Here is a 27,234-nt window from a genome sequence, read left to right as displayed (position 1 = left end):
CAACACGAACATGCCTATGATAAAGTTAAATTGATAAATTAGGCATAGTGAGAGATTAACAACAGTAACAGAACAATTATAACAATATACTGCAATAAAACGTGAATGTGGCCTCTCTTTCAAAATATTTTATATAAATTTAATGCCTTTTCTACCTTATTGACTTCCTACTTTTGCATTCCAGTCCCCTATAATGAAAAGGACATCTTTTTTGGGTGTTAGTTCTAGGTCTTGTAGGTCTTCATAGAACTGTTCAACTTCAGCTTCTTTGGTGTTACTGGTCGGGGCATAGACTTGAATTACCGTGATATTGAATGGTTTGCCTGGGAAACAAAGAGAGATCATTCTGTCCTTTTTGAGATTGCATCCAAGTACTGCATTTCAGCCTCTTTTGTTGACCATAACGGCTACTCTGTTTCTTCTAAGGGATTCCTGCCCACAGTAGTAGATACAATGATCATCTGAGTTAAATTAACCCATTCCAATCCATTTTAGTTCACTGATTCCTAGAATGTCGATGTTCACTCTTGTCATCTCCTGTTTGACCACTTCGAATTTGCCTTGATTCATGGACCTAACATTCCAGGTTCCTGTGCAATATTGCTCTTTATAGCATCGAATCTTGCTTCTATCACCAGTCCCATTCACAACTGGGTGTTGTTTTTGCTTTCGCTCCATCCCTTCATTCTTTCTGGAGTTATTTCTCCACTGATCTCCAGTAGCATATTGGGCACCTACTGATCTGGGGAATTCATCTTTCAGTGTCCTATCTTTTTGCCTTTTCATACTGTTCATGGGGTTCTCAAGGCAAGAATACTGAAGTGGTTTGCCATTCCCTTCTTCAGTGGACCACATTCTGTCAGACCTCTCCACCATGACCCATCCGTTTTAGGTGGCCCCATATGGCGTGGCTTAGTTTCATTGAGTTAGACAAAGCTGTTTTCCATCTTAACTAAGAATTCATCAAGTACTGTGGCCATCACTTTTGCAGTTTGATGTATGACAGCAAAACAAAGAGAAATTTCCTTTTCCTTCCTCACAATGTCACAGACAGAAATTTATTCTTAACGAACATCTTTGCAAATTCAGTACATATTTTTTTCTCTCCCTGTTAAGTCTAGAAGTTTCATCTTTTCACTTATAGGAAGCAGTTATGGCTTTTCTTCGACATATCCAAAATGCCAGCATCACTACTCTTGTGCATTCAGGTCAATATTAAGTACAATAAGGGATACTTGAACACAATCACAGCAATACCATTATAGCAGATTTGATAATCTCCAAGAGCTATGAAGTGTCTAACTGGTGGAGTCCATTGGACAATGGTATGATTCATGTTCTGGGTAGGATGGAGAGAGACAAAGGTGGATGTGTGAGAATTTTCACCATGCTTCTCAGTACAGCATGCAACTTCAAACTTATCAACTGTTTATTCTTGAATTTTCCATTTAATATTCTGGACCATAGTTGACTAGTAATTAAAACTTGGGAAGAGAAATGATGGATAAGGGACAACTACTGCAATTTTTTTTAATGTAGCAATAGATTACTAATATAAGCAGTAAAGATAGAAAGTGAACCTGAACATTTTGCTCTAAGAGAAAGCACTCGAAAAATGGTAGTATGTCAAAATGACAAGAAATTAGCCCAAAGGGGCTGTCAGTCAAAATTACATTCTGTCATTGCTTCATCAGTTTCTCTGAGTTTTTTTTTTCCCCACCTGTAGCATTTTGAGGCAAATTCTTGGTATATCATTTCACCCCTAATATTTAAGTATGTATTTAACAGATGAAGATGCAAGAACAGACTTTACATCTCCAACACTAAACAATAATCCCTTATTATCATTACATACCCAGTCAGTACTTTTCTCAATCATTTACTTTTTGGAATCTTTCCTGTATTTATGTGGGTGTGCTAGGTCGTGTCTGACTCTTTGCAACCCTATAGACTGTAGCCCTCCAGATTTCTTTGTCCATGGAATTCTCCAGGCAAGATACTGGAGTGGGTTGCCATGACCTCCTCCAGGGGGCCTTCTTGACCCAAGGTTCAAACCTGTGTCTCTTAAGTCTCCTGCACTGGCATGCGGGTTCTTTACCACTAGCGCCACCTGGGAAGCCCTATGTTCATATTTAATGAAATTATTAATATGGTTAAATTTATATCAGCCACTGGGCTATTTGTTATCCATGTACTTTTTTTCCTCCCCTCTTTTCATTCTTTATTGTCTTCTTTGCAATTAAACTTTCTTCAGCATGCAATTGTAACTTCTCTGTTGATTTTGTTCTCCTTTTTTAGGTATGAGAAGTTGTTCTAGGGGTTACAATATATCAATAGCTCTTCAACTTATTACAAACAACTTCAAATTAATAATGAATTAATTACAACAAAACACAGCAATTTTACTCCAAGAGAGTTCTATTTCCTTTACCATTCTTTGTGCTATTTTCACACGTCTATGTACATTACAATCTTAACACTACAATGCTAGTACTATTGCTTTAAATAATCTCATGTCCTTTTAAAAATTAAAAAAAATATATACACAGCCTTTTGTACCCACCCACATATATATCATATCTAGTACTTTCTGTTTCTTCCTGTGGATTATAGTTTCCATTCTTAACAACTTAAAGGATTTTTTTTTTTAGTGTTTCTTCAAAGGCAGTTTTTTTAAACAATATGTCTCTCAATCTTTGTTTATATAGGATTTTCATTTCACCTTCATACTTGTAAAATAATTTTACGAATTTAGAATTCTTTGTTGGCAATTTTGTTGTCTTTTGGTGACTGTCATTTTACTGTGTTCTGGCCTTAACTGTTTCTGATAAGTCAAATTATTAAACCTATTGCTACTGTCCTCCACATTAGTTCTTTTTTACTTGCTGCTTTCAAGATTTTTCATCCTTGTCTTTTCAACAACATGACCTGTGTTTACACTATTTGGGTTTTTTAAAAATTTCTTGGATCTGTGGATTAACATTTCTCACCAAATTTGGGAAGTCTCTGGCAATTATTATTAATATTCCTTTAAACGTTTTTCCTTCTTGTCTCCTTCTCTCATTCCTTTCTTTCTACGACTCCATTACACAAATCTGGTGCACTTGATGTTTCACACATTTCTTAAGCTCTGTCATTTCTCTTCATCTTTTTCCCTGTTTTTTTCAAAATAAATAATTTCTATTAATCTTTCATGTTCAGTGTTTCTTCTGTCATCTAAAATCTGTTGAGCTCATCTAATAAATTATAAATTTGTTATTGTAATTTTCAACTCATAAATTAGCATTTGAAAAGCTGAAATTACTCACTTATTTCTTGTTACCGTATTTTCCTATAATTCTCCGAACATATTTTCCTAGAACTCTTTGAACACATTTACAAAAAGGGCTCTGAAGTATCTGTTAAACCCAACAACTTGGCCTACTGAGAAGCCATTTCTTGTTTCTAAGCTTTTTTTTACATTTTTAATTAATTTTAATTTCTTTTAACCTGCTCTGGGTCTTTATTGCTGCACGTGGGCTTTCTCTGGTTGCAGTAAGTCAGGACTACTCTTCGTTGTGGTGCATGGGCTTCTCTTGCTGCAGAGCACTGGCTCTAGGTATTCAGACTTCAGTAGTTGTGGCATGTGGGCTTAGTTGCTCTGTGGCATGTGGGATCTTCCCCGAATAGGGATCAAACTCGTATCCCCAGCACTGGCAAGTGGATTCTTAACCACTGGACCACCAGGGAAGCCCTTGAGAAATCATTTCTATTGTCTGCTTTCCCCTCTTAGTATGGTCACACTTTACTGTTCGTTTATTTTTTTGGCATGGCTCCAATTTTTCTAGAAAAGCGGACATTTTGGGGTATCTTGTAACAGCTGTGTATTTCAAAATTATTTTCCTAAGTTTCCTTTTAACAAATTAATCTTCAATTGAAACTGTGTAACTTGTCTCTCACATGATGGACGGTTTCTGTTTGGAATTTAATTTTTTTTTTAACCTGCCTTTCCGGACGTTTCCTCTGTGTTTCAACATATCACTGGTTAGCCAATGATTTGGCAGAGATTGTGTTCAAATGCTCCAAATTTATAAGACTCCTCGCTGAGACCTGATTTGCTGTGGGGTAGGGACCACATTCGAGGTTCAGTCAGTTTGTTAGTTTCCTTGATTTTTATCTTCTGTTGGGTTCTCTCAGGTTTCCCAATCAGCCAGGGGTATATGAAGACTTTACTAAACCTTTTACAGCTTTCTCATTTCCAGTATTTTTATGGCTAGATTCTTGGTTGGTCCACTATTCTTACCAATTGCAGATACAATCTCTGAATGTCACAGGTGAAAGTTTTTCTTTTATGTGTTTCTTCCATTTCTATTTGACAAAGTTGTGGACCTTTCCCTCTTGTCCCATATGGAGTCTTTTCTCTCTGACAGCAATTGTGTATGCTGGTTTTTGCATACAGTGCCACTCAGGTAAAATTAGAGATGTAACCAATCAAGCCTGTGGGTTGTGTGCATTGTAACCCTAGTCAAAAAGGCTGTAGACGCCTACAGCTTTAAACTGAAGCTTCAGCAGTTTTTCAAGAATATAAGCACACCTCATTATATTTTGCAGAGTATAAAAAAAAAAAAAATCCACCAAATTGGAACTCTGTGACAACCCTGTCTGAGCAAGTCTATTGGTGCCATTTTACCAGTAGGATTTGCTCACTTTGTGTTTCTGAGTCACATTTTGGTAATTCTAGCACTATTTCAAGCTTTTTCATCATTATTATTAGATTTGTTCTAGTGTGAACAACAATCTTTGATATTACCACTTAATTTGTTTTGGGGCGCCAGAAACCATGCCCACATAAAATGGGGAACTTACTTGATGAATGCTGTGTCTCACTGCTGCCCCACCAACTAGACGTTCTCCCATCTTTCTCCCTCTCCTCAGGCTTCCCTACTGCCTGAGACTCAGCAATACTGAAATTAACAACCCTACTAACCCCTAATAAGCCTCTTAAGTGTTCAGGTGAAAATAAGCTTCATCACACATCTCTCACTTTAAATCAAAAGCTTGATGCAGGTGAAAGAGGAGGGTGAAAAAGCTAGCTTAAAACTCAACATTTAAAAAACTAGATCAGGGCATCTGGTAACATCGCTTCATGGCAAATATATGGGGAAACAACGCAAACAGTGACAGACTTTATTTTCTTGGGCTCCAAAATCACTGCAGATGGTGGCTGCAGCCATGATTTTAAAAGACACTTGCTCCTCGGAAGAAAAGCTATGAGAAACCTAGATAGCATATTAAAAAGCAGAGACATCAGTTTGGTGACAACAGTCCAAATAGTCAAAGCTCTGGTTTTTTCAACAGTCATGTACAGATGTGACAGTTGGATCATAAAGAAGTCTGAACACCAAAGAACTGATGTGTTTGAACTGTGTGCTGAAGAAGACTCTTGAAAGTCCCGTGGATAGCAAAGGGAATCAAACCAGTCAATCCTAAAGGAAATCAACCCTGAATATTCATTGGGAGGGCTGATGCTGAAGCTCCAATACTTTGGTCACTTGATGCAAAGAGCTGACTCATTGCAAAGGACCCTGATGCTGGGAAAGACTGAAGGCAGGAGGAGAAAGGGACGACAGAGGATGAGATGGTTGGATGGCATCACTGACTCAATGGACATGAGTTTGAGCAAACACACAGGGAAGCCTGGTATGCTATAGTCCATGGGATCTCAAAGACTTGGACATGACTTAGCAACCAAATAACAAAAACTAGACATGATTAAGCTTAATGGGGAAGGAGTGTTGAAAGCTAAGACAGGTCGGAAACTAGGCCTCATGAGTCAAACAGTTAGCTAAGCTGTGAATGCAAACGAAACGTTCTTGAAAGAAATTAAAAGTGCTACTCCAGTGAAAACATAAATAATAAGAAAGTGAAACAACCTTATGGAGGATATGGAATCAGCTTTAGTGATCTGATAAAAGCAAACCAGGTATAACATTCCCTTACGTCAAAGTCTAATTCAAAGCAAGGCCCTCTCTTAAATTCTACGCTGAAAGAAGTGAGGAAGCTCCAAGAGAAAAGTTTGAATCTAGTTCATGACATTTAAGAAAAGAAGCCATCTCCATAACATAAGACCTCAAGGTGAAGCAGCAAGTACTGATGTAGAAGCTGCAGCAAGTTATCTAGATCTAGCTAAGACAAGTAATGAAGGTGGCTATGCTAAACAAAAAGATTTGCAGTGTAGATAAAATAGCATGATATTAAAAGAAGATGGATTTTCACAGTTATACAGCTGGTGACTTTAAGCTGAAGCCAATGTTCATTTGCCTTTCTGAGAGTCCTAGGGCCCCTTGGTGGTGGTGGTTTAGTTGCTAAGTCATGTCTGACTCTTGCGACCCCATGGACTGTAGCTTGTCAGGATCCTCTGTCCATGGGATTCTCTAGGCAAGAATACTGGAGTGGGTTGCCATTTCCTTCTCCAAGGGACCTGCCCAACCCAGGAACTGAACCCAGGTCTTCTGCACTGGAGGCAGATTCTTTACCAACTGAGCTATGAGCTGTCTAACACAATATTCATTTTGCAGCCCCATGGATCAAGGGCCCCTTGAATTATGCTAAATCTACCCTGCCTATACTCTATCAATGCGGCAACCAAGTGTGGGTGATAGCACATCTGTTTACAACGTGGTTTCAGTTCAGTTCTGTTGCTCAGTGGTGTCTGACTCTTTGCTCCATGGGCTGCAGAATGCCAGGCTTCCCTGTCCATCACCAACTCCCGGAGCTGGTCGTTTGGCAAGTATTTTAAGCCCACTGTTAAGATCTACAGCTCAAAAAAAAGATCCCTTTCAAAATATGACTGCTCACTGACGATGCATCTGGTCGCTGAAGAGCTCTGACGGAGATGCACAAAGAGAATAATGTTGTTTTCATGTCGCCTAACACAATATTCATTTTGCAGCCCCACGGATCAAGGAGTAATTTTGACTTTCAAGTTTTACTAGTTAAGAAAAATTTTGTAAGGCTATAGCTGCCATAGACAGTGATTCCGCTGATGAATCTGAGCAAAGTCCATTGGAAACTTTCTGAAAAGTATTCAGCATTCTAGATGGCACTAAAAATATCCATGATTCAAGGAGAGGTCAAAATATCAACATTAACAGAATTTTTGAAGAAGCTGATTTCAACTCTTATGAATGACTTTGAGAAGTACAAGGGGTTTTGTGGGGCAAGGAACTACAGATGTGCTGGAAATAACAAGAGAAAGAATTCAAAGTGGAGTCTGAATATGTATAAACCTCATGACAAATACTTTAACAGATGAGGAGTTACTTCTTATGGGTGAGCAAAGAAAGTGGTTGCTAGAGATGTAATCTACTCATGGTGAAAATGCTGTGATGATTGTTGAAATGACAATAAAGTATTTAGAATATGACACATACTTAGTTGATAAAGCAGTGGCAGGGTTTGAGAGGACTGACTCCAATTCTGAAAGACTTCTACTGTGGGTCAAATGCTATCAGACAGCATTACATGCTACTGAGAACCAGTTTTCAAAAGGAAAAGTCCATCAATGAGGTAAACTTCATTGCCTTAACTTTAAGAAATTGCCACCAGCAAAAAGACTCTTAATTTTCTGAAGGCTCAGGTGATTGTGTTTTTCTTTAAGCAATAAAGTATTTTTAAATTATGGTATGTACATCATTTTTAGGCACTTAATAGACTATTGTATAGTGTAAATATAACTTTTGTATGCATTGAGAAAAGAAAAAATTCACGTGCCTAGCTTTACTGCAATATTTGCTTTACTGTAGTGGTCTGGAACTCAACCTACAATAATCTCGAAGATATGCCTAGAAATACTTCTCAATTTATTTATTTTTAAAAAAATCTGTGGTGAATTTCCAGAGCCCTTATATGAGTTTTCACAATTTTTCCAGTTTCATTCCCTTTTGGGGTGGGGGGGGGGGGACGGGAGGAAGGGAAATTGCCTACTTCTTCACACTACCAGAGCTAGTCTTCCCATCTGTGATCATCTCAATTCATCTGGAATAACAATGAAAGATCTAATCCTTAGGTAGGTTGATAAGGAATCTGGGGTCCTCAAGGAGGAAGGGGTCCAGAGCCCTTGAGGAAGAAGGGGTCTGGGGCTCTCAAGGAGGAGAAAAGGACAAACTTTTTCTACATTGCTTTGTCTTAGTCAATATAACAATGTATCTTGCTTCTCCTTAACAAGGACATGTTTCTCCTTAACAAGAACCTTCTGACTAATCTTGTTATCTTAAGATGTATGTTGTAGGAGTGGATCTGGTGAGACCTTTCAGTTGTTAGTTCTAATCCTGTTAATTTAAGAAGTCTGTTGTGGGAGTGGGTCTGGTAAAAGTATATAAGGCCTTGATAAGATTAGTGAGGGGGGCACTCTCCATCCTCCTTCTGATGTCTATGTCAAAAGCTTTCTCTGTCCTTTTCCATTTTAATAAAACTCTGCTACACAAAATCTCGAGTGATCAAGCCTGGTCCCTGGTCCTGAAGCTAAATCTTCCTCAGAGATCATGAATCCCTCATCGTTCACTGTAAGCTATCAGCAATAACACCTGTATTATTAGCCTCATACTATGGGTAAGCACATTAACAAAGAAAATGGTCAATTGTCCAAAGATTACATAGATGCTAAATGGAAGTGTTTACAAAACTAGATAGTTCGCCTTCAGAGCCTTTCTGTACTTTAAACAAATATGAATGTGAAAATTCTTAGGATACTGAACTAGAAGCAGGCACAGGTGCTATATAGCAAGCAGCATGGATGAAAAGAATCTACTTTTGGGAAATGAGTAGACAGGATATAAGATGAACTACCACAAGCATGTATCATTTACAAAAATTTCATGTTTTTAGGAATATGTACGTCAGTAAATATTCAAATATTTGAAACAGATAAGTCGTTAATTTTTTTTTTTTTTTTTTTTAGATTTCTCACTAATATAACTTACTCTCTTGCCGGTACCCCTTCCCACTGGAGGATGTGCCTCAGCAGCTTGACGAATTGTACAAACCATTAGCTCTATAAGAGCACTCTCCTGACGGTCGGACATTGCTAAAGTCAAACAAAACACATTAGCATAAGTAGATAGTTTTATAATAGCCACATATCAAAAATGCACACAATTATTAAAAAAAAAAACCTGCAACCTATTACTTAAAGACTAAGGTTAAGTCCTATTCTTTGTCCTTTTTATCTTTTCAATAATATGTATCTGTCATAAGTCAAATAAGAAAGAGGTATACAAAGTAAAGAAAAAGAGGGTAACCTCTGGTTTCTTCTAATACCTAATCTTTTGTAATATCATACTTCTGAATTGGGCAATGCCAAAATTTTCCTTCTGTATCATTTCAAAGTTTACATATCTTTTTCTTTTTTTAGTAAAAAAAAAAAAAAATTAACAATAGATTTTGAGTATCTTTCAAGTCACATGACACATATGAACAATTACCTTAAATAATTACAAGTTATTACATAATTTGTGTTCCACAGTTTATTCAACCTTCTCTACTAACATTCACTCAAATTTTCCCCAAATTCTTGTCACATTTATAAAAAATTCAATAACAAGTATCATAAATATACACAAATTTATGTAACTAACACTTCTATTTCTGCAGAATAAATGTCAAGAGAGGGAGTAATGAGTCAAAGGTTAAAATCTTGGTACTGACAAATCAATAACGTTACTTACTGCAATCCACACCTCCAACTGCAGTGATGATAATGTTTGATTCCTCTTATCCCTGCCAACACTGAATGCTATAAGTTCCTTTAATTTTTGCCAATCCAATCACTGAAAGTGGTATTTCTTATTTTGCTCCTGCATAATTAGTGGAGTGCATTTTCTTGTTTATTAGTTAAAAAATTTTTTTGGAGACTTTTCTGTTTATTCTCTGCTAATTTTTCTATTGTTATACACCTTTCTTGGATTCTTATATATTAGTAGCATTAACTTTGTCTTAAAGGATGCAAATATTTTCTCACAGTTTGTGCTTTTGGTTTTAGACCCCTCATGGTATCTTTTGTCAGAAATAGTTAACTTCTGCAGAGTCATATCTATACTGATTTGTTTTATGACTTTCAGATTTCTCTCTTTGCTTTCCAGGATTTTTATTTATTTATTTATTTATTTTGAGAGATAACTCACATACAATACCATACAGGTTTAAGTTGTACCACACAAGGATTTAATTTACCTACATTGTGAAACGATTACCACAGTAAGTTTAGCTAATTATCTATCATCTCATATAGATTAAAATAAAAGTCTTTTGGGTTTCTTGCATTGCTTTCAAAGAGCTCCTCTCTCCCAGAGATTAAAGAAGTATATTTTCTTCTCTGTGTCTGTTGCTTGCTTTTACCTCTCTTATCTATCGGAAATTTATTCTGCTGATAGTATTAATATCAGGTAAGGGTCGGTTTACTCCCACCAGATGAGCACTCAATGATGCCCCCACCATTGATAAAGAAAACCAGCTTTCCTTGGTTTATTTGGAACGTCACCTTTTAGATGTTTTAGATGCTCCTATCGGAGAAGGCAATGGCACCCCACTCCAGTACTCTTGCCTGGAAAATCCCATGGATGGAGGAGCCTGGTAGGCTACAGTCCATGGGGTTGCGAAGAGTCAGACATGACTGAGCGACTTCACTTTCACTTTTCACTTTCACGCATTGGCGAAGGAAATGGCAACCCACTCCAGTGTTCTTGCCTGGAGAATCCCAGGGACCGGGGAGCCTGGTGGGCTGCCGTCTATGGGGTCGCACAGAGTTGGACACGACTGAAGTGACTTAGCAGCAGATGCTCCTATATACTTTGATCTATTAATATTTCTGGATTCTTTAGTTTCAGTGTTATAAAGCCATACTGTTGTGATTATAGCAACTTCATAATGTTATAATATACCTTAATGTGTAATTTAATTCAACTAATTTGAATATCTAGTTGAACAAATTTCCCTTATCTAATCCTTTTCCTAAAAAATTTCTAATTTCTATAAAGCTAGTAGCAAACAATTTATTAAATATTTTCTATATGCAGGGCACAGTTATAAATAACTTTTCAAAGCACTCAATCAGTAGTAGACCCAAGATATGAACCCAGGCAGTCTGACTTCAAGGTCTATGCTCTTAAGCACTATGCTATACTGTCTTTATAACATATGCATAAAATTCTGCATAAACTTTAATTTTTAATTTTTATTGGAGTATAGTTGATTTACAGTGTTGTGTTAATTCAGGTGTACAGCAAAGTGAGCCAAATATATATATATATATATATATATATAATCTCCACTCTTTTTTAGATTCTTCTCTCATATAGGCCACTAAAGAGTACTAAGTAGTTTCCTGTGCTATACAGTAGGCCATTATTAGTTATCTATTTTATATATAACGGTGTGTATATGTCAATCCCAATCTTCCAATCTATTTGCCTCAACTTTCTGGTAACCATGTTTGTTTTCTGCATCTGTAACTCTATTTCTGTTTTGCAGATTGCTCATTTGTACCCCTTAAAAAAATATCCCACATATACCTAATATCATATAATATTTGTCTTCCTTGTTGGACTTACTTTACTCAGTCTATGTAAGTTTTAAAGTCATTATGCTTAGTTTATTTTCTCACCTCACCTTTCAGACTTCTCTCAAATGCACTGGAATTTGAACTGGTATTTTTAAGAAAATAATAGATTATGTTGGGAAGAACTGACATTTTAATCATCTTTCCAGCCAGGAACATGATATAACTCTTCATTTATAAGATCGTATTTGACATTATTTAATGAAACATTATGATTTTCTTCACACTGATTCTGTACTTTCCTTATTGAATTCATTCCTATATATATATTTAAAAACATTTTGAAACTAATTTGAATAGTTTATCTTTGTCTCCTCCCTCATGTTCTTTTCTCTGTATACTTATTTATGCTAAAGACAAATTAAAAAAAAAATACCGACAGATATGGGGATTATAGAGACAGAACTAGGCATAAAGAAAAAACAATAAGCTTTGGAAGCAGAGATGTCTATATTGATTATTTCAAAATAAACTGGGGCAACACTAATGAAAAGGCAAGCGAAGACGTTACGTCTTATCCCGTATTCTATACCAAAATCATCCCGAACAGGAATATGTATGTACATCTTAATTCAATCATTTTTAACACTTTAATTGATAGGAAAAACACATGAACTTTAGCTTGTCTTAGTAAAACCACAGAAACAGCTTCAGCTTTCCATTTATACTCTCTGATTCAATGCTTAATAATATGAAAAAACTTCCCATGCACTAAAACAATCAAAGCTTCTACTTTATGATTCTAGAATTTCTTATTTTTTCACATTAGGCTGGGGATAAAGGAATGACTAGACTATGAACTACTGGGTCAGCCAAAAAGTTCGTTTGGGTTTCTCTATAAGATGTTACAGAAAAACCTGAATGAACCCTCTGGCCAACCCAATAAATGCATTTTCTATTATTTATGAAAAAAATCTAGTTCTGTGGAAAGTGAAGACCAAGAAAACCTTATCAAATATAGAAATACTCTTCTATTATAAACTAAAATCTATAGATTAGTGTTGAAGAATAACTCAACCTTATACAGTGTCTAATGCCATCAGCTTTAATAGTGTGTAATTTGAAACCATCCATTTTGATATGGCAAACTCAAAACAATTGAAATTTAAAAGTGAAAACAAGCAAGTCTTAAGACACAGTTGAGAGCCAAATAGCCACATGGCAGAAAAGAATGGGTGCTGTTTGCTCTATGAATTATCAAATAACTACACAACTTTTTAAGTTATCAGAAACCTCTTTACACATCATCTCAATTTTCTCATTACTGATTTCAGTCTTATCACCTTAAACTCTGGCTTTTCTCCTTTATACCACTGAAAAGAAACACTAAAACGTCACTGATGACCTGAATCTTCACTTACAGCTGATGGTCTTTGCACAGTCCTTTTTCTCTTCCTCTGCAATATTTGATATTATTAACCATAGCTCTCTTGAACACCCTCTTTACTGGGCCTTCTAGTGTACAGTTATCTCTTACGATCCTTTTTATATAGCTTGCTCTCACTCTTGCTCTGCCTGCCTTTGTCCCCTTCCGATCCACAATTTTAAAAACTCACATGGGCTTTTTATTTCTATAATTTATCTTCATCTTTTGTATTTTTATTGTCATTTCCCATATAGACCACTGCAACAGTTATCTAACTTATCTTCTGCCTATTCCAAAAAGGTTGACAAAAAGCATTTTTCTTAAAATATGAATGCAGTCACATCACTTCCCTGTTTAAAATCTTTCAGTGGCTTCCTATTACACTTACAATAAACTAAAATAAATAAACAATGATAAATCCACTTATGAACTTAAATATTCTACACCATCAGGCCTCAGGCTCTACCTCATCTAGGGCCACTGACCCACAGTGCTCCAGCTATTGCGGCTTCTGGAATATAACAATATCATTCATGCTACAGACACTCTGCAATTACCATCTCCTCTATCCAGACAGCTGTTTTTTTCTAAAGGTTAGCCCCCATATCCTCTAGATTCCTGACTCATGGATGGCATCCTTAGAATCTCCTTTTGAGATTCAATCTAAGGATGGACACCTTCTTATTGTTATCACCTATCACAGGTATTTACTAACTTTTGAAATTATTCTGACCACTTCGTTTTGGTCTACCATCCCCACTTGAAATGTAAGCTCCATATGGGCAGTGAGCTGTCCCTGAAGTAATTAGCCTCCAACTAATTAAAAAAAAAAAAAAAGACTACACTCGCAATGCTTAGTATAACAGTACATAAAAGGTGGTCAACAAATATGTTCACATTATAACTGAATTAATGACTCCCGACCTGAAGAATTCCACTTATCCACATTATGTCAGCCTCAACTGGATCACAGAATTCTAACCTTAAATGACCACAGAAGTTTATCTAATAAACAAAACTTTTCTTAATAAATGAAGAACCTAAGACCCAGAGAAGTTAAATAACTTAGCTATGGTCCTGTTTTTGCCTGATTACCTGTTATCCAGACCTTCACATTACACTAAAAATTTAGCCAGCAATTTGATTTTGCTGTAGAATACACATATATCCCCACATCCATCTCTTAAAAACACTGCAAAGTAGTCTTATAGAAGTTGTGATTTATTTATTATTTTTCTTTCCCATTATGGTTTATTATAGGCTATTGAATACATTAACAGTTCCCTGTGCTATACAATACGACCTTGTTGTTTATCCATTCTATATACAGTCAGGATTCCCTGGTGGCTCAGGCGGTAAAGAGTCTGCCTGCAATGCAGAAGACCAGAGTTTGATCTCTGGGTCGGGAAGATCCCCTGGAGAAGGAAACGGCAACCCACTCCTGTATTCTTGCCTGGAAAATCCCATGGATGGAGGAGCCTGGTGGGCTACAGTCCGTGGGGTCACAAGGAGTTGGACACGACTGAGTGACGCCACCTTTATACAGAAGTCTGCATCTGCTAGTCCCAAACGCCCAATTCAACCCCTTGCCCAATCAGCAACCACAAGGCTGTTCTCTGTCTGAGAGTCCATTTCTGTTTCATAGATAAGTTCATGTGTGTCATATTTTAGATTCCACATATAAGTGGTATCATGTGGTATTTATTCTCCTCTTTCTAACTTACTTCATGCAGTATGATAATCTCTAGGTCTGTCCATGTAGCTGCAAATGACATTCATTCTTTTTTTATGGCTGAGTAGTATTTCATTGTACATATGCACCACATCTTTTTCGTCCATTCATCTGTTGATGAACATTAAGGTTGTTTCCACATCTTGGCTACTGTAAACAGTGTTGCTATGCACTCAGGGGTGCATTTATCTTTTTGACTGACAATTTTGTTTGGACATATAGCAGTTATGATTTAAATTTCTATTGGTAGTCTTTGATAACTGTTTTGAAAAAATTTTAGTCCTATATTTGCAACTGCTAACTAGACTTCCACCCACTAGAATATCTATCAAACTTCACTTACCTAAAGTACAAATCAAGTTCTAATTAGTCTTAAAGAAATAAGTTACTATGGCATTTTATTATATAAAATACAGCAAAACAGTAGCTCAGAATATTGATTTGGATGTCATTCCATACCAAAGCTTATATGTGGTACAGCATGCATATGGACAAATGTATGAAAAAAAGTTGAATCAGGATTTCATGATAGTTCTGCACTTGTTATGAATAAATTCTCCAGCCTTGCCTTTCCAGATTCAACCATATCCTAAAATTGTGGTTGATTTAAAAATTTCTCTCCATTTTACAATCTGCTTTTCTAGTTAAAATCAAACCAAATCAAACCAAACCAAGCCAACTGGCTGAAAGTTAAATCCAATATCAACTAAATTTAAACCACAAAGAAAATCTAGTAATAATACATAGTTATTTTAAGAAGGCAGGTCCATCTAGAACACCTTGATGACTAATAGTCATGGTAATTATTTTCTGAAAGACATGTTTTATACATTTAAATAACAGTAAAAAGTTAACAATATCAAGGACTTCCCTGGTGGTCTGGGGTTAAGAATTAGCATTACTGCTTGGAAAGAACACTAAGGGATGGTCACTATTAAGCATAGGTAATCTATTGCAGGTAATGGCTAATTCTGCTCTTACATACCAGAGCTGAACCACACAGAAAAGTAGGGAAAAAAAGAATAGAGAATCAATAGTAAACTATTTCATTTAATCCTCACAACAGTTATTTAAGAAAATAAGAAAAAGAATCTATGTTTTAAAGAAAAGTAATCTAAGGAACAGAAAAAAGATGATATAAGTAACAAAGGATAGTTAGATATCTGAATCTGTTTCTTTCAATTCTAAAGTTCATTACAAGTCTCACTTACATCAAGTTATTATGTCCATTCTAGGAATTCATATAGATTACATGACGTAGTCACTTTTTAAATTACCACTGTGGGGAAAACCACTAGGCCATTCAGGTATGACTTAAATCAAATCTATTATTATTATATAGCGTAGGTAACAAATAGAGTCAAATGATTAGACCTGGTAGGCAGAGTGCCTGAAGGACTATGGACAGAGGTCTGTAACACTGTACAGGAGGCAGTGACCAAAACTATCCCAAATAAAAAGAAATGCAAGAGGTGAAGTATCCAACATCCGCTGAATCACAGAAAAAGCAAGGGAATTCCAGAAAAACATTTACTTCTGCTTCACTGACCATGCTAAACCCTTTGACTATGTGGATCACAACAAACTGGAAAATTCTTAAAGAGATGGGGATACCAGACCACCTTACCTGCCTCCTTGGAAACCTGTTTGCAGGCCAAGAAGCAACAGTTAGAATCAGACATGGAACAACAGACTAGTTTCAAATTAGGAAAGGAGCACATCAAGGCTGTATATTGTCACCCTGCTTATTTAACTTACATGCAGAGTACATCATGAGAAATGCTGGGCTGGATGAAACAGAAGCTGGAATCAAGATTGCCAGGCGAAATATCAATAACCTTAGATATCCAGATGTCACCAACCTTATGGTAGAAAGTGAAGAGGAACTAAAGAGCCTCTTAATGATAGTGAAAGAGGAGAATGAAAAAGCTGACTTAAAACTCAACATTCAAAAAACTAAGATCATGGCAACCAGTCCCATCACTTCATGACAAATAGATGGGGAAACAATGGAAATAGTGACAGACTTTATTTTCTTGGGCTCTAAAATCAGCGTGGATTGCGGCTGCAGCCATGAAATCATAAGACGCTTGATTCTTGGAAGAAAAGCTATGACAAACCTAGACAGTGTATTAAAAAGCAGAGACATCAGTTTGCTGACAAAGGTCTGTCTAGTCAAAGCTATGGTTTTTCCGGTAGTCATGTAAGGATGTGAGAGTTGGACCATAAAGGCTGAGTGCTGAAGAATTGATGCTGTTGAATTGTGGTGCTGGAGAAGACTCTTGAGAGTCCCTTGGACAGCAGGGGGATCAAACCAGTCAATCCTAAAGGAAATCATTCCTGAATATTCATTGGAAGGACTAAAGCTGAAACTGAAGCTCCAACGCTTTGGCCACCTGATTCAACGAGCGGACTCAATGGAAAAGACCCTGATGCTGGGAAAGATTGAGGGCAGGAGGAGAAGAGGGTGACAGAGGATGAGATGGTTATATAGCATCACCAACTCAATGACATGAGTTTGAGCAAACTTCAGGAGATGAAGGACAGGGAAGTCTGGTGTGCTATGGTTCAGAGGGTTGCGAAGAGTCAGATACGACTTATCGACTAAACAACAATATTCTGGGCTAGACTGAAAAACAAGCTATACAGAAGAGTCATTGCTATGAATGTTTTATTAAGTATACATATCTAGTCTGCTGTTCATGTTATTATACAAAGTGTAACATTAAGATGCATACTTCAGAAATTATCAGTATAGGAATTATTTCTCTGTATTTCTTCTTTTTCTTAATATTTATTTATTTGGCTGTGCTGGGTCTCAGTTGCAGCATGTGAACTCTTAGGTGCAGCATATGAGGTCTTGTTCCCCTATCAGGGATCAAACCCAGGCCTCCTGCACTGGGAGTGTGGAGTCTTAGCCACTGGATCACCAGGGAAGTTCCCTCCCTGTTTCTTGAACAGCTAAGTAAGTGACTTTATTGTTGGTTTCCTGATTTTAATGTTAAAAAAATATATAGCGAAAGATGGGATGATTGTAGTCTAATTAAACCTTGTATGTGAAAGGCCAAGTACTTATATACAACAAAAAGACTCTGGATGAACCAATTATTTTTCTTTTTACATTAAGTACGTCAGTATTTTGTATCTCAAATAAGCATAAAGAAAACCTTCTTGGATGCTCCATGACGTTAATAGGGTTTTAAAAACTTGTGGGACATGCATGGCTGTAGTCCTAATATAGAAAGATGTTAGATACTATTAAGACACCTTTGCTTGTTACAGGAAACAAACTATTCTCTTTGCAAAAAAGATACACAGTATACTTGCATATACTCATTTTTAAGAAGTCATCTATACAGGATGGTATGATTATTAGTATGAACCCAAAACAATATGTAAATCAACTTATCAAAATACTGTACCTTCCTCTCCTTGAACAGGTTCTTCTAATAGCAATTCTGTCATACATTCCCAGTCTTTCAACAGTTCTTGAGAGCTCTCCCACAAACTGTCCACCAAGTAGGCAGCATGTTCATGTAACTAAAAAAAACAAATCAAATGTGACTGAAGAACACTTAATGAAGAAACTACTATTCATATACTGAGTTATTCAGTCATTTTGTTTATAATTAAAACTGTTGACAATCCTTTCAAGAGCCACTTGAGAGAATACACACACACATACACACACACTTGCTTTCTACTACTGATAATGGGGATACAATATATAGACTCAATCAATTTTTTAAAATAATAGTAAGGTTAAGGATCTCCTAGTTCAACGGCATGATCTTTAATAAGTAAACTGAGAGGACAACTAGTTAACAGAATTCCTGAAGTTACACTTGGATTTATGACACTATTCATTACTTTTGGTTTGTCTCTCTCTATAACAACCTTTAAAAAAAAAATCAATTACTTTCTCCCATAATTTCATTTGAAACATTGGTACCAGTCTTACTTAATTTTCACTTAAATCAATGAATCTGTCATTACACCACACCTTCACTTTTTGCTGCTTATTACTTGACTATTTTCTTTGGAATCCTTGTTCCCACAGTAGACAAATGCTCTCAAGTTCCTCATTAAACATTTCACGCTCAACTTTTTTCTGCTTGTCAGTCACTAAACTGTAAAGAACATTAATCTCTTTAGAAAAGTTCTTTAGGAAAGGTAAGTAGAGGTGTTGGCCATGTTCTAGTTTCTGCTACTTAAAATTAACTTCTCTATCCTTGTATGAAAGTTCTACTACCTTTGAGTCTCATGACAACCACTTTCAAGATTCGCATTTCTCAAACTTTAGGATTGCAACCCATTCACTGGCAGTTAATATAATTAAATGTGTTGAGATCAAAGTTTTAAAAAAAGGAAACAGTAAAAAAGAGTGTATAGCACATAGAATGTTAAGTACTATTTTATATATCAGTCATATGTTCTTGTATTTGTGAGAGAAAATAGTTTTACATTATGAGGAGGGGTCTGAAAATGTGAAAGTCACCTTAGTAGACCTATTGGTTATCTACTGGTATTTTGGTACATTTTACAGGTGAGTTGCTTTTCTTCCTCATTCCTAATTCTATCATTATTCTTAACTTCTATGTAAATTTTGATGACCTATTTAAAGCTCTGCCTCATTTTAACTCTTGAATTCTATACTTCATTTCCATTGCATTTTAAATCTCACATTCTGTTTTCTGAAATGCCTCAGGAAACTATGTACACACTCATGCACACTCAACATCTACAGTTTTCCAAGTTTTTTGTCAAAGTCAGAGTAGATAATACTGATTAGCATCTCTGTTCAGAAAGACAATGGGCAAAGGTTTGCAGCCAGATATAGTCAAACTTTCTAAATCACATATCCTAGGAAAATATCCCTAGACCATCAGTAACATCATTCCAACAGTGACAGGCACAAGTACAGTGCACAACCTGGTATCAAAAATGAAAATTAGCAGCAGAAAATAGAAAAAACAATAGTTTTTTTTTTTTTTAATAGGCTACTAAGCCTATGGTGAAATGGAGTTACTATTTAGTGGGTATAGAGTTTCAATATAGGGAAGATTTTGAAAGAGTTCTAGAGATTGATGGTAGTGCCACCTAGACATCCACGTGAATGTACTTAATGCCGATGAACAAGTACACTTACTAGTAGCTAAAATGGTAAACTGTTTCACCAAAATTAAAAAAAAATGCTGAGTAAACTTGCGTTTATGCTTAACATACTTAACCATATCTATAGAATAGGTATAAAAAGTTCACAATTATATTTTTGGCAGATTATACCTTCTATACAAATCCTCCCTGTCCCTTTTAGATCTGAATTCTGGACTTATATATGACATGGCCCCTTCAGCTTTTTATAAGCATTTGTTAATTACATCCAGTATCTATCCAGTTCACTTTCGGTGATAAATTTTTGATTAAGGTGTATTTGTAAACATTTAATCTCTTTATTTCAACCCTATATGATAACCTGCCTTTTAAATAAAGCATGTTAGTCCATTTACATTTACTGAGATTATAGATGTTGGCATCTGCTTCCCCCATGCTCTACTAATGACAGTTGTTTTTTTTTAAATATGTGCTTCCTGCAGAGTTTTTTCCTAACTTGTTTTTTCCATCACCATGATCACCAGAATTTTAAAATTTTATTTGCCTTAAGCATAACATCCATATTGTTTAGCTTGATTAACAGACTTATTTGTTCACCAATATTTCTTATATTCCTTATTTTCCTGTTATTGCATCAATTTTTCATTCTGCTAAAAAACTTTCTCAAGTAATACTCTGCATATAGGATACATAGGTAGTAAATATTTTAACTACACATCCTTTGCTTAGTTCCCCTCTTCATTCTCTGTTTTCTTTAGAGTTTCTACTAGATAACATAATAAACCTTCTTAATCTGTACCCCCTATTTCTTTTTTTTTTTGTACTCCGTTTCTTAATTTCTCTCTCATACTTTTAATTTCTTTCCTCCTTTGGAAAAAAATTTTTCCTTCCTGGAAAAAAATCCCTTGATCTGTAGTCAATCCTTGGTTATGTCAATTCAGGTCATTTAATGATTCATCTTTTCCCCACATTTTGAAAATCATGTTAATTTCTAAGAACTCTCTTGTTCTTTCATAATTACTTCTTATCGTATTTGGGAGCATTAGTCAAACATTTTTGTATGTCAGGTCTTGCGCTTCTTTTTCATCGTATTTTATTTTCAGGTGTCAGAGTTTCTTGGGTACCAGCATACATACATATATACATTAATGAGCCCAGACTGAAGAATACTAGTAGCTAAAATGCTTTTCTTGAGTCTGATCACAAGGTCCTAGCTTCCTTGGTGGTAAAGAAAGTGGAAAGGGGGATATATAGTCAGGCAGGCTAATTGTAGGTATGCACTTTGTATTTCGAGTGCAGAATAATTTATGAGTACCTGTTCCTACAGGTACCCATAAATTATTGGGGTATTTATTCATGACTTTGCTTCTCAGCCTAATGTCTATATCCCAATGTCTGGACCAGCATTTCTAAAGTGAGGAATAAGCTCCACTAAAGGGCAGTCACTTAATTATTATTGATAGCTTACTCCTTTCACCAGCCTTTGTTGCTTTCTCTTGTCTTTAACGTATTTCAGATTTCTACTAAAAATGTCTCAATTTTTCCCTATTTTTGTCTTCTGTGAGGACATGGGTTACTTAACTCTATTGGAATGAATTCATCATCATTTACTTTGCATTGTCCTGTCAACTGGTAATGTCTCATTCATTTTGACATTTTTAGCCTGAGGTTTTCAGTTGGCTAAGTTCTTGGCACAATTCAAGGCTTTAAATACTGTGAATCCCCTAGTATTGGCATTTTTAAAGATGATTTTTCTATGCTTTAAATGACAGCATATTAAAATTTAACTCAGGAATGTTGTCACTGTTCTGGAAATTTTTTGTGTGTATATTCTCAATATAGATGCTAATGTCTTGGACCATTTCCTCTTTCTGACTGTAGGGTGGTGGCTTAGTAAAATGCATTCTGTTAACACCAATAACCTCTTGTTTTAAACTTAATGTGTACACCAGCAGGGCATTTTTTTATCAAACATTTTAAGTTCACCAGTATTAGCAACAAGAATCAGTACAACATAGTCTGTCAGGAACTGGCTTGACATAATATTCATGATACCATCTTCCTGTCTTGGGGCATCTGTGATGGCCACATAACTTGCTACTCTCAAACCTCTACAAGAATACCAGGTAGACAGATCCATGTTTGAGAGAAAAAAAAATTTTTTATGTGGCCAATAGGGTAAAAGGTTACAATAATCTTTCAGACAATTCATACCAAGGATCTTCTATTATAAGTGAAAGATAAAGCTGTTAAGAAGGAAGGTCTTGAGGTATTCTCAATGGCCATAAAGAAGCCCTGGAATTAAAAAGGATCTGGAACCCTAACAACGAAACAAAAATTTACTTTCTAAAAACAGTTTTTGGTATCATAATTTTATAAAAACAGCATGAAAATCAGGTTGTGCAATCATTCTTTGCATTCCTTTGAAACTGATGAATAAAAAAGGTCGCTCATTAATAGATAAAGTCACTGTACAGCAAAATAATCAGAATTATATTATATACATAAATTAAAATTACATTTTTTGTGGGGTGAATTCTACCCTGCTATATCTAAGCATAATTTATTTTATAGAGTTTCCTCTAATCTTGTATACAACAAACTAATTTCATATTCCTGGTGACTTCAATTAAAATTTTCTCAGTCTGTTCCCACTTGTCTTTAATTGGTTTCAAGGTTATTCATAAATATTGTACCTCATGTCAAATAGTTAACTCTTCTGCCAAACAGTTAATACTCTAAAGGAGTTCACAGTATAATGGAATCTTATACTTATTCCTTTTATGAAAAATCATTTACAGTGCAAATAACCATTCTAAATTATTAAGCCTAAATTTGTAAATACTCTTATACTGGGTTTATTCTCTGCTGAAACAGAGTCAGCTTTGGTAATCGTGAAGAACACATTAAAAAAAATAAAACACAAGAAAAAGTTATTCTGGCGGGGGGTGGGGGTGTTTCCTGGTTGTTATATTCATAATGTATCTGTTAACCATCTGTCTTAAATGACTGCCATAATCGGCCTTATCATTTTAATTGCCTAGAAGTACAGTTACAATACTTCTAGATTGTCCAGAAATGTTCTGGGTTATGATTAACTGCTTTGGAATAATTATTAACAGCATCCTTGTCACTCTGAAAAGCATCAGTTTCAAAAGTTTGTATAGTAAATATGATGGTCACACTACCTACAGGGAAATCTGGACTTACCATACACAAGTACCATTTATCCTAAAATTTGGCATGTACTTCAAACAACAACAATCTCAAATACACTAGGTATTTTTTCACTTGAAACCAATGACTGCTAAAAAAGTTGTGATGGCTTAAAAATGCCACTTTTTGGTACAAAAAGAAAGAAAAACTAATTTAGGTAGATCTCTTAATCGTGATTATTTCACCTATAATTCATATGTAAAAGAGGAAGACCCTATAGACTGCAAACCTCTTTTCAATTCAATATTTTACAATTCTATTATTAAAATGTTACTACTTAACATCCCAGGAAATTCCAGGGACAGAGGAGCCTGGAGGGCTACAGTCCATAGGGTTGCAAAGAGTTGGACAGGGCTTAGCAAGTAAAGAACAACATCATCCTAGTAAAACAAGGACTGAACTGAACTGAAATTTACATACTTATAAACTTTCTTATTTGTATATTATACATTTGTATATAAAAGTTGATGTTTAGAATAAAAAAAAACAAAGGAATAGGAAAGATAGTTCAGTCAATTCTAGGTAACTGATTGATAATTCAACTATAAGCTAGACTTATTCTACTTTTATGATTTCTAAGGTTTCTTTCAATTCAACTTTTTATGAGCCTATGACTAAAATATTACTAAAACACACATTATAGCAAAACCAGAGGAATTCAGAGTAAGGTATAATTAGAATCCCACCAAATTACAAGAATATAGGTTTAATAAGCATTCAACTCCAGGTGTATGCTAGTATTACAAAATAAGAGAGATTTTAACAAACAATGCTTCCTGTGAAACAGGAGACCATAAACACCAATGTGATGATCATGAATCAACTAGAAACCCTTAAATACGATTTGCAGTTGTTTTTGTAGCTGACAAGAATGTCACAGAAGACAACTGGGAAGTATATTTTAATGTTCTTGTAACATTTTAGTAAAGAGCAGCAAACACATAAAACAGCAATACCATTTCAAAAATAGAGCAGTAATACACATCACAAATTACTGCTATGAATAGAAGATGAAACTGTAAAACTAAGTACTTATGGCTTTTAATATATCAAAAAAGTAAAGTCCTTGGGCTTTCAGAGATCCAAAACATTTTCTTTCAATTAATAATCAAGTTCAACTAATTTGATCATAATATTCCGCAAACTTTTCAGCAGTTTAATAGTATATGTGTATCTCATCCCTATCAATTTTTGATACTACTGTTACTATTAAAGTCAAAATTTTAAATAGGACTTGATTGTTGCAAAATACTTTTAATCTCATTTCTTTAAAACCTAAAGGGTTAAGGGTTTAATTTGAATAGCCTATCACAGGAGTGATATTTACTGAGTATTTAGTGTTTTACCTTAAACATTCACAAGCATCTGTATTTTACTCCATAATAATATCCACACTTGCTTTGTTAAGAAAATAATGCTTTGGACTCTTGCTATCCAAGTGGTTCCTGGACTTCTGGTCCAGAAGCATAAACAAAAAATAGCATCTCAGATTCCAACTCAAGAGTAACTGAATTGGAACTGGCATTTTAAGAAGATCCCCACAAAATTTGTATACATATTTAATACACTGTTCTCAAACACATCCTTTACATAAATGCAACTCTCCAGTTGGTTTCATTTTGACTGTATTCTTTCTCTATCTGTTCCCAACTCACTTAAAAAATATCAGCAATTCCTTCACTTTTCTGGCTCTGCTCTGCCCTAACCACACTCTTTCCACTAATCCTTATATCTCTCTCTGATCTTAATTTTCTTATAGACTACCTGTTTGTCTCTCAATTCCTCACTCTACAGTTTCTCCAGCATTTTCAAACTTGAGCAGTCATACAGTCTCTTATGTTTCTTATTCCTAGACATTCCCATACAAACCAAAAATACTCTTTCCCCAAGCAAAGTTCAGGGTCCTAGATTTCCAGATTTTTGCTACCTTTATTTGTAACTCTGTTCCCACTCATTTCCAAGCCAATAAATTTGTTCATTCAGAGCTTCAGGTGTAAGTCTGCCATCCCCCCATGTTATACCAGCAGTAGGAAATACAGTTCTAACATTAAAGAACATTTAAATGGGCAAATTAAAGTTCACATGTGCAAACAGATTCTGATAGATAATATGTTATGGATGTTAGCTGTTTGATAAACTGACATGGAAATGCTACATGAGCCTGCACAACTACTAATTTACATTCAAATTCACATTTTTCCTTATCCTTAAATAACTTTCAAACAAGATAGAACCAGTGGTTTTGACAGCTTGAAAATGTTCATATACTGTTTCAATAATATAATTTTTCTTTTTATTTTGGCCGTACCACACAGCTTGTAGGATCTTAGTTTCCTGACTAGGGGTCAAACCCGGGCCCTCTGCAGGTAATTCCCTGGTGAACCGCTGGATTACCAGGGAATTCCCTAAATAATAAAATTTAAAAGCTATAGGTAAAAAGAAAAGCTATAAGAAAAACAAAAAGCAACAAAAAAAGTATGCTGTATTGCAATGCAGTACTATAAAACTTTAAAAACTGCTAACCTATATTCAGTGTTAATCCATACCTGCATACATATTCCCAAAAATGGCAGAGTACTGATCCCATTATCATGGAATCAAGTCTATGGAGGTAAGGAATTTCCTGATGGTCCAATGGTTAGGACATGGGCTTTCACTCAGGGAACTTACACCCCACAAGTTGCATAGCACAGCCAAAAAATTCAAAATATCCATGGAGGCAACTCTGTAAGAAACAGTCTTGTCTTCATTTTATTAAAAAATATCACTAATCACAATGATTAAATGACAATCTTACTTAAAATGTAATCTAATACAACAAAATAAAGAGGTATGTTAAAAATTTACCTCACTTTCAAGAAAGAAAAGGACAAGCATCCTAATAAGGTTCCCATTTGGACTGTTTCTCCCTCTTCTCTTTGCTAATGCTTCTTCTGCTTGTGGGTCATGTCTGCTAAACAATCTGGAAATAAGTAACAAAACAAGAATATTACAAATTTACATGGATATGAATTTAAGTCTTCTTCAGTATAGAAATTTCAGTGTTTAAACAACAGACTAAGCGTATGTGCATGTACATTTTGTAAAAAACAAACAAAAAAACCCTTGATCATGGAATTCTGAGTCTACTCTACAGTTTACTTAACAGATTTTAAAAGATCACAGTATTAAATGGTAAGAAAATGGTAAAAAAAGATCATTAGCTTTTTCAAAAGTTCTCCAACTGAGTATTTCCAGGGCAGGGGAATAAAAGATGCTTATGAAGCGAAGCTTTTGTTTGCATAGGAATTGACTCCATTTTCTCAAAGAAATAAAAAATAATGGAAGGTTACATTGGTAGATATTTATATGAAATGTTAAATTTAAAAAATTTTAGCAAATGTTTCAAACTTAGACAAATACAATACAGATAAAATTACATATATCCAAGGGCTCTTTCTGATTCCAGTGCTGCCATTAATGGCCTCCATTCTATAGATAATGAACCTTTTTAATCTATCTTTTCTTTGAAACTACAGAAGCAATACATTCTTTCTAAAAATACAGAAGCAATAAATTCTTTCTAAAATTCCATTTGAAAAGTTAAATGGAGACTAACTAGAATATAATAAAAAAAAAAGAAAGGGAAATTAAGACTACAATATACCCTTGATATTCACAACAGACAACACCTCAAGATAAGTATGGAAACAGCACTACTCTGTATTAGCCAAGGAGTCGGGCACATCCTACTGTAAAAGCCATGCCTGAGAATCCTGACTCCCTCACTTTCATCAGCAGCATGCCTGCTGGCCAGCTTCCTTCTTACATAAAGATTTTTTTACATAGAAATAGCTCTATCGTGTTTTGAGAGGTATCACTGAGTAAAGAGGGGCTTCCTCAACGGCTCAGCTAGTAAAGAATCCACCTGCAATGCAGTAGACACAGGAGATCAGGTTCGATTCCTGGATTGGAAAGATCCCCTGGAGGAGGAAACAGAAAACCCCTCCAGTGTTCTTGTCTGGAAAATTTCATGGACAGAGGAACTTGGTAGGCTGCAGCAAAGAGCTGGACACGACTGAGTGGCTAAGCACACTGGATGTGTGGCGGCGCTTCCTTGTGCTTTGCTGACCCCTATGACAGCTGAGCACCCTCAGTCTTAGCCTACTTTGCAGCTGTCCACAGAGAAACAGGTTTAAAAAGAGACAGTGAGACAAATATATAATAGTTATA

The 27,234-nt window shown here is 35.5% G+C and overlaps 1 protein-coding gene across 1 annotated transcript in view; it reads right to left on the bottom strand.

The window, feature by feature from the left end:
- The window catches only part of STAG1 (stromal antigen 1), a 496,183-nt gene that overhangs the window by 63,289 nt on the left and 405,660 nt on the right, over nt 1–27,234 (bottom strand). Inside the window, exons 14-16 of the mRNA XM_043474336.1 lie at nt 25,870–25,984; nt 18,114–18,231; nt 8,961–9,064 (exon numbers count right to left, since the gene is read on the bottom strand). Of these exons, the coding sequence (XP_043330271.1) occupies nt 8,961–9,064; nt 18,114–18,231; nt 25,870–25,984 (337 nt within the window). The remainder of the gene's footprint in view (nt 1–8,960; nt 9,065–18,113; nt 18,232–25,869; nt 25,985–27,234) is intronic.

This window comes from Cervus canadensis, chromosome 7, assembly GCF_019320065.1.
Source record: "Cervus canadensis isolate Bull #8, Minnesota chromosome 7, ASM1932006v1, whole genome shotgun sequence".
Lineage (NCBI taxonomy): Eukaryota > Metazoa > Chordata > Mammalia > Artiodactyla > Cervidae > Cervus > Cervus canadensis.
The sequence above is the reverse complement of the archived record's forward strand: the minus strand, read 5'-3'. Positions and strand labels throughout refer to the sequence as shown.